This window comes from Diuraphis noxia, unplaced genomic scaffold (genome assembly GCF_037042655.1).
Source record: "Diuraphis noxia isolate RWA-SAM2 unplaced genomic scaffold, SU_Dnox_SAM2 contig0002, whole genome shotgun sequence".
Classification (NCBI taxonomy): Eukaryota; Metazoa; Arthropoda; class Insecta; order Hemiptera; family Aphididae; genus Diuraphis; species Diuraphis noxia.
The window spans coordinates 72,321,593-72,334,451 of NW_028301712.1; the positions used below are offsets into that span (position 1 = coordinate 72,321,593).

General features: G+C 29.0%; 1 protein-coding gene across 1 annotated transcript; it reads right to left on the reverse strand.

Moving 5' to 3' along the window:
• Positions 1–817: 817 nt before the first annotated feature.
• LOC107173423 (uncharacterized) lies at positions 818–7,474 on the reverse strand. The gene is made up of 6 exons (XM_089220344.1): positions 7,190–7,474; positions 4,936–5,144; positions 4,460–4,683; positions 4,113–4,334; positions 3,844–4,020; positions 818–1,235 (listed from the first exon to the last, which is right to left on the reverse strand). Coding segments are annotated over exons 1-6 (951 nt in total). The 5' UTR covers positions 7,192–7,474; the 3' UTR covers positions 818–1,118.
• Between the last annotated feature and the right edge of the window lie 5,385 nt (positions 7,475–12,859).

Consider the following 12,859-nt stretch of genomic DNA (forward strand, 5'->3'; position numbering starts at 1 on the left):
AATTCATAGTATACCCTCTGCTTTTTTTAGGACTACAGCACTGCTTTAGTAGCATGTAGTACCTATATTATGCAAAATGTATTTATAACCAATTTAAAGTATACAAGCTTAAAATTTATGAAAAAAAAATTAACTTAAATTAGGTATTATACTGAGTTAAGATTATTCAATGTGAACAAAGTAAAAGATTAATTAGAATTAACGGTATATTTAATTTTAAAAGTATATTGTCAGCGCACTGTTTGATTTCTGTGTGACCCATGCACAACGTTGTTTTTATAAGTGTTTAATTTCAATTTTTATATATTATTGATTATATAATAAAAGTTAAAATATTTTAATTTGTTGTAATTTGAATAACTGTAATATATATTAGTTTCTGTTATATTCAGTATAAATGTTGCAGAAATATTGAATTGTTATCAAAATGTTGGTTATCATTAAGCGGACATATAAACTAATATGCAATGTTTCAATTACATAACTGTTACTAAAGGTTATATATTACAATATTATATTTCAGAAATATAAATGGAACTATATGATGTTAGGGTATGGACATTGGACATACATACTAGAAAAAACCACAAAACACATTAAGCTGAATCAGTTAAAAAAAAATACTTTTTAGTAATCTTAGAATAAATTCACCCGTTAGGATAACGTTAGAGAATAATATTTTTGAGGGTATCCAAAATCGATTTAGTTAATAATGTCCCAAAAGTAATACTTAAAATTAAATTTTTATATTTTTTAAGTCGAAATAGTCGAATGGAATGTCAAGTAACAATTAAATATAAACCAGATATATCATACTCTCAAAAATAACCTCTATAATTTTTGTGATACCTGATTTTACTCCAAGATTATTCAAAGATCATAAAAAAACGATTTTAGGCGAAAGTGATTTACCTTTGGGCGTGGGTCTGAGAGAGAAATCAAATACGTATTGCACTGACATCATCTTAACTCGCGAATATCTTATGAATAATCAAATTATGTTATTTGTCTTTCTTAAAACCTAGTCGAACTTCGACAATTTTTAATGATTGGCATAATATTTGTACACGCTTCTCCGGTCTCTTCATTCTTTAATCGGTGTAGCATATGGCATTTACTTACCTACTGTCAGGAATGGTGAATAGTGATATATAATTCGGCTTTAGGTAAGTCTTTGCTAATTGTTTAACATCATCGAGCATGGTCATCGAAAACAAAGCTGTTGATCTTTTGTCCTAAAAATAAATATAATTTTTATCAATATTTATTGCTAATTCATACATTATGACAGTCGGAAAGTGTAAGTACCTCAGTACGACCCACTCAAAGGAAGAAACACTAAATACTAAGCACGTATCCAGGATCAATTTTCGGGGGGTTTAAAATATTTTAAGTCCGTCTTCCGACAAGATTGCGATAGCATATCATAAATATATAACTACTTTAAAAATTTCTGGGGGGGGGAGGAATCCCTAAATCTCCCCTGTATACGGGCCTATATATATACTTTATGCTAAGATGACGTGTTAATGATGAGTAATGAACGACAGCACAATTATAATATTATTATTTTATTTAAATTTACATTTCTATGCGCAATATTCAATCAATTAAACATCTAAAGCAATAGACAACCAGTAAGTTTTGCCGCTTGGCGATTGCGTCATCATGTCAACCACGCCAATGTATGTAATTCCTCACCAGGGGGGGTCAGGTTAGGTTAGGTCTTTGTCGTACAAGTGCGTAGCATATCAAATTTTATGCTCCGCAAATCCTGTTTATCTCCTCCAATTTAAAATTTAGAGTGAATTGACCTATTATAAAAATTAAAGACAAGATTATTACCGAGGGCATCTCATGGGCTTTTTATTATATTTTAATTTTAAAATACTCATAACTCGCTTTAAAATTAAAATATAATAAAAAGCCCATGAGATGCCCTCGGTAATAATCTTGCCTTTAATTTTTATAATAAGTCAATTCACTCTAAATTTTAAATTAAAATTTGCTATGCACGCACTTGTACAACGGAGACAACACACGCGGGTGTGGCGTCCTCTTAATATATAAATAAAATATTTTTTCTGTATCCTAATTTTAATATCATAGCATTGGTGGGGCACTGAATTTGTGAGGGCCTCTGGGCTTTAGCCCACTCAGCCCTCCCCTAAATCCGGTCCTGTTCCTCACACATTTTTATTATAAAAAAATGTATTTATTGATTGTATGTTTTCAAATAAAAGTTTAAAAAATAGCAATGAACGGCAACTAGTGGAGGACAGAAAACTAGACTGACATGGTGTTCCCGTTTTTAAGAAAAGATAATATTATTTTCAATAAATCTTGCTTGTCTTTTTGATTATTATTTAACTAATTATTTTTTTCAATATAAAAATAGTCTAACATAGTTCACAGTTCCACACTATATATTACTAAAATTAAATATAGGTCAATTTCGGACACCTGATATCCATATTAGTTAAGCGGTTCCCAACCCATGAGCCGGGACCCTCTTATTGTGGGCCACGAGGAATGTGACACTAGATCCATGATACTAGTCGATGCCATTGGTCAGAAAATTGTAATTGGAGTCAACAATGATGTTTTTATATGATTTTATGTACTCGTCATATTTCTTATGTTGTCTTGTTTCTGTGTGTTTATATTTTATATCCACCTATATATTAGGTAAGTGGGCCACAATGTTTTTTTAGACAATATTATTGCAGGGGGTCCCCACAAATAAAAAGATTGGGAACCGCTGCACTAGTTTGTTCAATGCAGTGAAATTTAGTACCACTAATTGGAATCATGAACGATAAGGCCTATGGAATACGATTTTAAAAGTTATCAATTATTTTATTTTTATATCCATTAATTCATTTGCACACCGTTATTGGGTTATAATAAATTATCGTTATTTACAATTTTTATTAACAAACTTCGTCTTTACGTTTACTTTATTCTTGTTGTTTGTTTTAGATTCTGAGCGGAGCGATAAATATATTAATTTTACAATGATCTGTGTCTTTTATTTAATAATGTTTTGATTTTCAACTTCAGTAGCTTTTCCAAAGAGAAAATCTATTTAGTCCATTGAGAAGGTTAAAATTTAAAATTCTTTGTAGTTTTCAAAATAACCAGGAAAATAACCATAATAACAATCATGGGAAAACTGGATCTTTACAAAACAATGAGTTTTTGACGAAATAGATTGGATTTTGGTGTAATTCTAAAACAAATTACCATAGATACCTACATGAACATTTCACTGTATATTTATTTAATCATTTGATAGATAACATTACAATCTTGACTTATTTTGTTGTGAACCTAATTTTTTTAATAAGCATTTAAATCTCGAATTTTGATAAAATACGTAAAATTCAAGAAAATGTGTAAATTATTTTAAGTTAGAAATTCATAAAAATTCATCTATTTAAAACTAAGATTTTAAAATTTAATATGTGATTCCTCATAAGTTTGTCTATCTTAATTAAATAAAAAGAATGTCTACTCTAAAGTTACATTAAATTTTTATGAGCGTTTTAATTTCAATTTTTTACAACATTAAATGTTCACTCGATTTCTCTTTTAGCTACATTCTTATCTTGTTGTAATTCAAAAACAAAAAAACTGTTAACTTGAAATTTACACTGAATTTTTTTATTGACATAAATTAAATGTAAAGGTTTTTTGATAGAAATATGAATTAAGATAATGCATGAAATACAGAACGAAACCTTACCAGTTGATGACAATAAATTAATTATAAGAAATAATTTAAACCTAAAACATAAAAGCCTAAACTTTCTGAGAGAAATAAAAATCGATTTTCCTTACCTTTGATACCATAGTTTTATGATTCAATATGTATTCAATTTCGGGTTTAAATCCTCTAGTCAAAATTAAATCGACTTCATCAAATACAACATATTGTAAGGCAGTGAAAATGACCAAACCAGCGCCTACAAAACTAGCCAAGCTTTCTGGAGTAGTCACAATTACATGAACACCATTCTGTAAGAGAGACGAAAACAAATTACATTTTTATGAATTAAGTTTCTGAAGGTTTAATAAAATTTAAAATAAAATTGTTATCAGTATTTTACCTTAATTTTCTGTTTGTTGTCGGCGGTGGATTCAATATCATACAGCGGTATACATATAATTGAAGTGTCATTAATTAATCGACATGTAAAATCATATACTTTTTCAACAGCTCTTTTCGTGGGTACCATGATTATAGCAAGTGGGTCGCAACGTCGAATCTCGTCATTTATTTCCGGTAGATTATTCAGTAAACAGTTCATTATTGGTATAACAAAACCTGTCTGATAAAATATCATACAAATAAAAATTTTACCATCTAGGTGAATCATAATATTTATTTTAACAAAAATACATTCATTAGGCGATTTATATAGAAATCAGATGTATGTAGGACGTAGGTACTTACAGTTTTTGCTGAACCGACCGGTGTAATGGCTACTAAATCCCTCCCACCCATAATAATTGGCAAGACGTTTTTTAGTATTATAGTTGGTGCTTTGAGCTTAGATATATTGACCAACAGACTTTTGTGAATATCACTAACTTCAAATGATGTTTTTTTATTGGTTCCACGTTTCTTCACTCTAATGTTGATATTGTTCTTTCGAACAAAATAGGTGTTTTTAAAACCTGGAAGAATCCAAAAGTGATTAAAATTATTTATTATTTGTCAAAGTCTACCAAGAATACTGTCAGGGCCCAATAATCTGTAATTTTAATAATTTTATAAATATAATTGATTTGATAGTTTTTTTTTTTATTACTCCCTGAGAAGCCCCTATGAATTGTAAAGCTTTGTTAAAATATAATATTATTGTAATTTATAACCATTTCTACCTCTCTACGGTAGTTATTTATAACCATTTAATCTTTTATAATCACCGGTATAATTATTTTGTTGATTATTTGGTTTAAGATTCGAATACTCGATATTAGAAGAATCACCACAGTTCTTATTGTAATAGTCATCAGTTGCTGTAGAACAGTTTTTCGGTTTACTGCAATCGCTTCCCACGTCAATAGGACTTTCACTTATTTTGGATACGATATTTTTCTTGTCCATATTGATTTTTTTTTTTAAATTGTAAGACCTGAAAATGAAATAACAACTTTATAGTTTTCTACATTTTTCTACGTGTTTAGTAATAGATGAAATCTTAAAATATTGTTATTTGAAATTAATTAAAAACTTTTGGTAATTTGTATTAATAATGGATATAATGAATCAGTAATTCACACACACATGTGTTAATCTAAAATAATTATTTATCCATTATTAATTCTCATTACGGCAACCTTAGGAATTTTATTTAGGTAGGTATAATCGAAATTCTCGACGAAATGTGAAAGCCATTTTTGACGATTCCTAAACTTGTTTTTAGTGTTGAAACAATACAATAAATTATAACATTCGATAAAAATATTTAAATTCAAACATAATAAGTTTGAAAAAGCCATGTGTACCTAAATAGGTAATGTATGCACATTATCATGGTGGTGACATTATTTGTTTTTTTAGGAGAGGGTATGAAAATTAAAATTAAAATTTAGGGGTTTATTGTCCTTCAGCAATACGCAATACAAACATTTTATTATTATTATATATTTCTGACGTATAAATGTACAACGTGTCTACGTCTGATTTGCTAGCACTCAGTAGATGAGCTCCAAATGTACTTGCAGGTGAATTTGTCAGTCTTGTTTATTGTTAGGAAGTGAGCAGTCCCTAATTTAGTCACTTATAAATTAATAAGATATTTGAATAATATATAGTAACTAAAAGTTAAATACGATCAAATTAAGATAAAAGGATTTGATAAAATTTAAAGTTGATACAAACAATAATTAATAAAAATATCTTATCACTAATAACTATAGAGTTATGTAGTGTATAATTTTTGCATTTTTCTCTTTGATCCTATACAATTCTGTCTTAACTAATTAAAATTCGTTTCATGGTTCCTTGATCCAGAGTGTATTAATTTTTAATTTTATTTCACATGTTTATCCACTTTTAGCTAGGCAAAAATGTATTTTTTTGTTCTTTATGTACCTAAGGCAGCTTTTTTGATTTCCAGCACATTATTATACCAAAAGTTTTCGTGGCACACTCACCACAAATGTAATGAAATAAAGAGTAGTATGTATTTGTATGTTCACAGCCAGCTTTTACGCGGTAAAAAAATTGTTCAAGGGGAAATGTTCCGCTCCGAGAACACCGATTTACCGCGTAACACAATACGGTGATTACACAAAATTGTCCGTCTATTTGCCGTTTACACAAAAATATTTACTATATCAACTATTTTTTTATTAGATTTTCAGTTTTTTTTAATTTTTCAATCAAATATCACTAGTTTTATAAAAATAATATTTCAAGTAAAGAACACAAATTATTTAATAAACTTTTTTTATAAAAATTTAAAAAAAAACTGAAAATCTAATAAAAAATAGTTGATGCGGTAAATATTTTTGTGTAAGGGGCAAATAGACGGACAATTTTGTGTAATCACCGTATTGTGTTACGCGGTAAATCGGTGCTCTCGGAGTGTAACATTTCCGCTTGAACAATTTTTTTTACCGCGTAAAAGCTGGCTGTGAACATACAAATACATACTACTATAAAGTACTGTTTTCAATATTTTTTACAATCGTAATAACAAATATCAAACATTTCTCGCGGCACACCGGTTGAGAACCACTGAATTATAGGATATTATTATCAAATTTTAGATTTTAAAGATAAATTTGCATATTTAAAAAAATATTTTTATTATTATTATTGGATCGTTCTTGTTACGATTAAATTTATGGCGTATCGATACAGATTAACCGTTTATAACACTTGGTAATTAGTTGGTATCCAAATCCAATGACGAATTACGATGTTAATTACCGGATAATTACGGGATTCTAAACAAATTATTATAAATATAGCCTGCAGTTTTGTGTTGAGAAAATTGTGTGGACCCCTCATGAAAAATTCCCTATACGCCACTGACCGAACGCAGTTGCTACGAACTAAAGGCGACATGATTAATTTACGGATGAGTATAATATTATAATATTAAATAGTTAGTCAATTAAATTAATACATAATACATAAGTATTATGTATAGTAGGTAGACATACTCACATGTGTGTCCAAGACGAAAGAGTGGATGAAACCGTGTATGATGATTGGTGGATTACAGTTTACGATGCGAGGTTACCTTCGTTGACGACCAGGACGAGCAGCTTACGTGGTTAAGCAGGGCGCAGGTGCGTGCAGCGTCAGACACCGTACACTTCTTTGATGGATTTTTTGTGTTATTATCTATATATTTATAGGGAGACGTACAGTGTAAATTGAAAAATGATAATTTCAGCAGATGCGATGAACATAACGAAAACCAAGGTAAAGATGGCAATATTAGGAAAATCGTTGACTGCAACGTCGATCACTAATGGTGGTCGAACAGGCGAAATGATTCTCGTTTCGGACAACGTCTACACCCGTGTATGACCAATGACCATACAGCCACTGGAAGGGATGGCGTTACTGTAGCGCTATTAGCTATAGCGGTAGGGTGCGTCTTTTACCACTCGGGCGACAGTGGTGTTAAAAGTACATCGAAAACTGGTTTTCGATATTCTCCTCGCGCGTTAAAACCTGCATGATGTCGATAACAATAACAATTACTATGACATGGTGCCGGAGTGGCGTAGCTCGTAGTGGTCACGTAGTTGTTAGCAACTCACATATAGTTATCGGTTCGATTCATAGCAATAAAGTACAAACAATTTTGTGGTTTTACGTCATCTACAATTTCTCGTGCTGTCGTCCGATTGCGTCATCCTGTTTCCAACTAGGTCCCACTCCACTGGGAGTGAAGATCGCACATTTCCCCTTTTAGAGAAAGGGGTAGTATCATGTGTATAGTGATATATACTAAAGATATAAATATAGATAAATAGATCATAATATGATCCTCTACTACCCGCTTGTGATACGCATTGACAGGTTGTTTCAATAAACAAATACAGAGAAAGTAAAAAAATATAGTGATATAACAAACACGTCATCAATGTCGACTTGGTGAAATATGAAAATACAACCCCCCTCCATCTATGAACCGGTTTCCTCGTAGAGACTAACCATAATTTGTATACGTCTTATGCAGGGCTGCGAGCGGTGTAAATGTCTTAAAAACTAGTTAAAAATTTAAAATTAAGTTATAATTTAAAGTAACTTAATAAGTTGAATTTAAAGTGTAAAAAAAATCCAATTTAACTTATTAAAAACAATAAGTAACTAATTAACTATTACTTTTATTATTTTTTTTAATTCCAAAAATTATTATCTTTCGTAAAACTGCCGAGTGCCGGAAATTAGTCATGGTATATAATTTATTCATGATGAGTATTGAGTATTTTTAATCTTACAATGAAACATTTTTTTTGCCATATTTTTATAAATATTAATTATAACAATATAAATTATACATTTCACCTATTTTTTTAAATACGCATTAACCACGATGCCTATAATTATAATGGCTATAATAGATATATTATATAAGATATAAATATAGTATCATACTGTTGATACTATTGATTTTTCATATCAAATGCAGACCTCCTCTTCTGAGGATCTGACGACCTGTTAAAACTATCTGTCTACTCGCTTATTCAAAAAATTAGTAAACAATTTTGAAAAAAATACATAAAAACCCCAAAAGTTTACACTTCCAGCGTATACCATCATCTTGTTATATTTATGGTTGATTATATGTATTATATGTATTATATGTGTTATATGTATTATATGTACATATTTAACTGCATAACATATTAATTTGAAACAAATATCAGTCACATAACTAAATAATTCCAAATTTCCACAATTTTCAAAATTCTATGTTTCCAACTTACAAATTTAGATATAACACGTGGCTGTAAGTCTCCTTTTCTCGCCACTCATGGGTGGGGTAGGTAGTAGGTAACAGTTTCCACCAAAATTGTACTTTCCACTTTTCCACTAATACTCAATCTAACAAATGGGGTATTGATCACTTTTCCATCAAAACAATTTCTATACCAAATATTTAACTTAATCAATTTATTGGTTAAAAAAAATGTAAATTTCCAATAACTTAATCATGCTTAAGCGACCATTATATCCCTATTGATTCAATAAATGTTTATTAATTATTCATGTAACCTGACATATATGTACACGAAAAAAAATAATTTACCAAAATATTCTGTTGAACGATATTTAGTAGTGGTAACGTATTGATATCTAAATCTACCAATTTTTTGGTTGTTATTGCAGAGCTCATTTTGTATGGTTACTTTATTAGTTCTGTAAAAGTTATTTGGTGGGTACAAATACATTTTTGTTAAACTAGTACTCAATGTGTAAACACAACAAAATTGTTGTATATTATATATAATATTATAACATTCAAAATATTATGATGGGTAAAACACGATTGCGTACGTTCGTTATCGGTGATACCTTTTTAAGATACACGATTCCGTATGATTTTACCTGATTTTTAACTTCACAATTGTATACGAAGTTTTACGCGTTTTTGTCAATTTTCATACTGGTATATATACCACATATGACTAGGATTAAGATTTTATAGCATTTCCATATTTCTTATGAGATTCTTAAAAAATAGCAGAGTAAGATAAAAATGTGTTTCATGACACAGAGAACTCAAATTAAAAAAATTATTTTGCTTTTTTTTTGAGACTTTTGGCATTTTTGCCTGTTTTTGAATGAAATCAGTCTTATTTTATGAAATTATATTTTTTTGTTAATCGAATTATCAAGTATTTTTAGCACCACAAATGGACCTGAAAGCTTATTCATAGGACCTATATAATGATGGACAATTTCACAGTGCTCATCTTCCAACACATATTGTTATTCAAATATTGAAAGACCAGATCAATTATACAATTGGTTAGTAATGGGGGAGTAAAGAAAATTGAAAAAAAAAATACTTAAACAGAATTCAAAATACAATAAAGGATTATGATCAATATAAAATCCATAACAATATAATTCAATATTTAGAATTAGTAGGCTATAGATGTCAAGAAATTTAAATTCAAGCATTTAAAAAAAAATGTATTTACGATAATTTTATTTTACGATTTTATTTATTTATTAATTACTTTTTTATTATTTAGTTAATCTCATTTTATTTACTATTTATTTTATATACGATGAAATTAGTAAATTTGACAACGTTGCATACAATTTCATACACAATCGTGTTACCTGTTACGCTTCCACTGATATATATATTATTATATTATTTTATCATAAAATACAACCTACCAACTTACCTACCTGTTTGTAAATAGTGGTGCGAATACAAAAGACAGTATTTGAAAATCCAATTTCGACGCTCAGACCTACGTTCGAAATTCTTGGAATACCAGGTACCCGATGTTATAGGGATCTACATCTACATAATAGCGCCTGACATATTTTATTGTCGCAGACATGTCTGGTTTATTATGTTTTGTGTACAAAAGGTAGGCACCACTACTACACTGTTTAAAGGAGTTGTATGGTTGAGTCCCAGATTTATTCAACAACTATACGGCCCAAGCCCGGCAAATAAATATTTTACTCTAGGTGTGTGTGTCTGAAAAACGATTAGTGAGAGTAGTTTTACATTCAAATTAACATAAATAACATGCAAATAATTATTTATTTATTTTAAATTTAAAAATTGGTAAAATAGATAAAGGTAAAAGATTACATATAAATAGGTATCAGGTACTTAGGTTTTAGGTAGTAGGCACTTTAATATACTATGTAATATTCAATATCTCATCTATAATATTATTCTTTGTTTTCTTGGGTATGCATTCGACAAGAATATTATTGAGTAGGCACCTATACTTAGTAATTATGTATAATTTGAAATTTCTTGAAAAAAATACATTTGGACGCTTTTATCTTATCATAATATTTCGGAAAGTGAAAAATATTGATCGTAATTGTCGGCAATTTGAAAAAAAAAACTATTGGTTAACTTAATTGTATATTAAACTATAATAAATTTAAATAATATAGGTTTACTAATAATAGTACATACAATTCGCCCATTTCCAATATTTTATTTATTTATTTAAGAAAATATCAACGCCACAAGGGGATTATAATATGTAGGTACAGTACAGATTCTGATGATGTAAAAATATAGCTAAAAGTGAACAAACTAACGAAAATAAGTTACAAAAAACAATATAAATACAATTTTTGAATTGTATAGCTGGAAAGTATCGTAAAATTATCAAATTTGACAAATTATAAGGCGAGCAATATTAATATAATATTACAATCTATTATTAAAAATACTTAATTATTTGTATTTGGAAAAAACGAATATTTTTCTCGTCGTTGGAAACAATACACCAAATATTATGTCAGCTGATTTCTCGTTGTTGCGCTTAAAACAGTATGTGGGGCACATTTTTATGACGACATCGATATCCGGAATCGTATTGTTCCTACACCTACATACAATATTCTAAATAATTGATAAAGTGCTTAACTACAATATTGAAGTATATTTTTTAAGTCAGGGCTCTGCGATTATTATTATTATTATTATAGTGCAATAGTGCATCCAGAACCGTGTGTAGAATGTTTAAAATGACAACTGAACATCGTCCAACGCGATGGTTTACCAACAATTCTACTGTTGATGTCCCACGGCCACGCGCGGCTTCTTAGAACCCAAAAGCGATTCTTACCTATAGAAGTGGATTTTTATATTTTATTATAGTTTCGCGTAATACAAAAAATTATGTATATAACTACAAAATTAAAAGCAGTTGAAATTATAAAATTACTAACCTCACAGATTAAAATTATAATTTTAAAAGTACCTTGTATATAATCGCTCACATTAAATAATAGTGAGGAATGTGTGATGTATGCCAAAAATTATATGAAACCAATAATAATAATAATTGTCCGAACAAACAATATAATTTGTAGGAATGTGCATAACGCCATAAAATAGTGATAAAAAACAGTATTGTAACAATTATAAAATGTGAAGGTATGACATAATATTTTGAAGTGATGTGAACTAAAATGATAGCCTGACTTCTAAGTCTAATATAAATCCATTATTATAAACTTACCTATAACTATTTATTTTTAATTTTTAATTATTGAGTTTATTTGTTTGAGATATATTATCAAGTTTTATATAAGCAAGGTCTTAACACTGGCAGAGTTTTCCATATACCCATTACAAGAAAGAAAATAAAACTGGCGAAGTTGCATCAGTCCTTTCCAATACTTCTATTCTAGTGGAGTTAACAATCGCCCCTCCATGAAGCCCTTGCATCACCCAACCTATAACTTATGACCTATCGCCGCCTATCGATAAATAGACTGCAACAACTACTGTATAGATTAAAAATTTATGAAATCTGTAATGAGGTGATAAGTTTAACTATTTAGTAGGTACCTAATTTGTTTTAAACTAGTATAATATATATTAATTATTAAATTTTAAAATTAATTGTCTGAAGTCGATAACACAATCTTTTATTATGTAGACCAAACCTAACATTGAGCAATAATTTCAACACCTATAGGCTATAATAGACGATATGGTTATGGCGGGTATGAGTATTATTTTATGGAGGATATGATACCACATATTATTATATTATATAACAATTACTAACAAATATAAGTAACAAGTATATGTTTATAATTTAATTTATTACGTATAATTATCAATAATAAGAATACCAATTGTATGAAATAGGT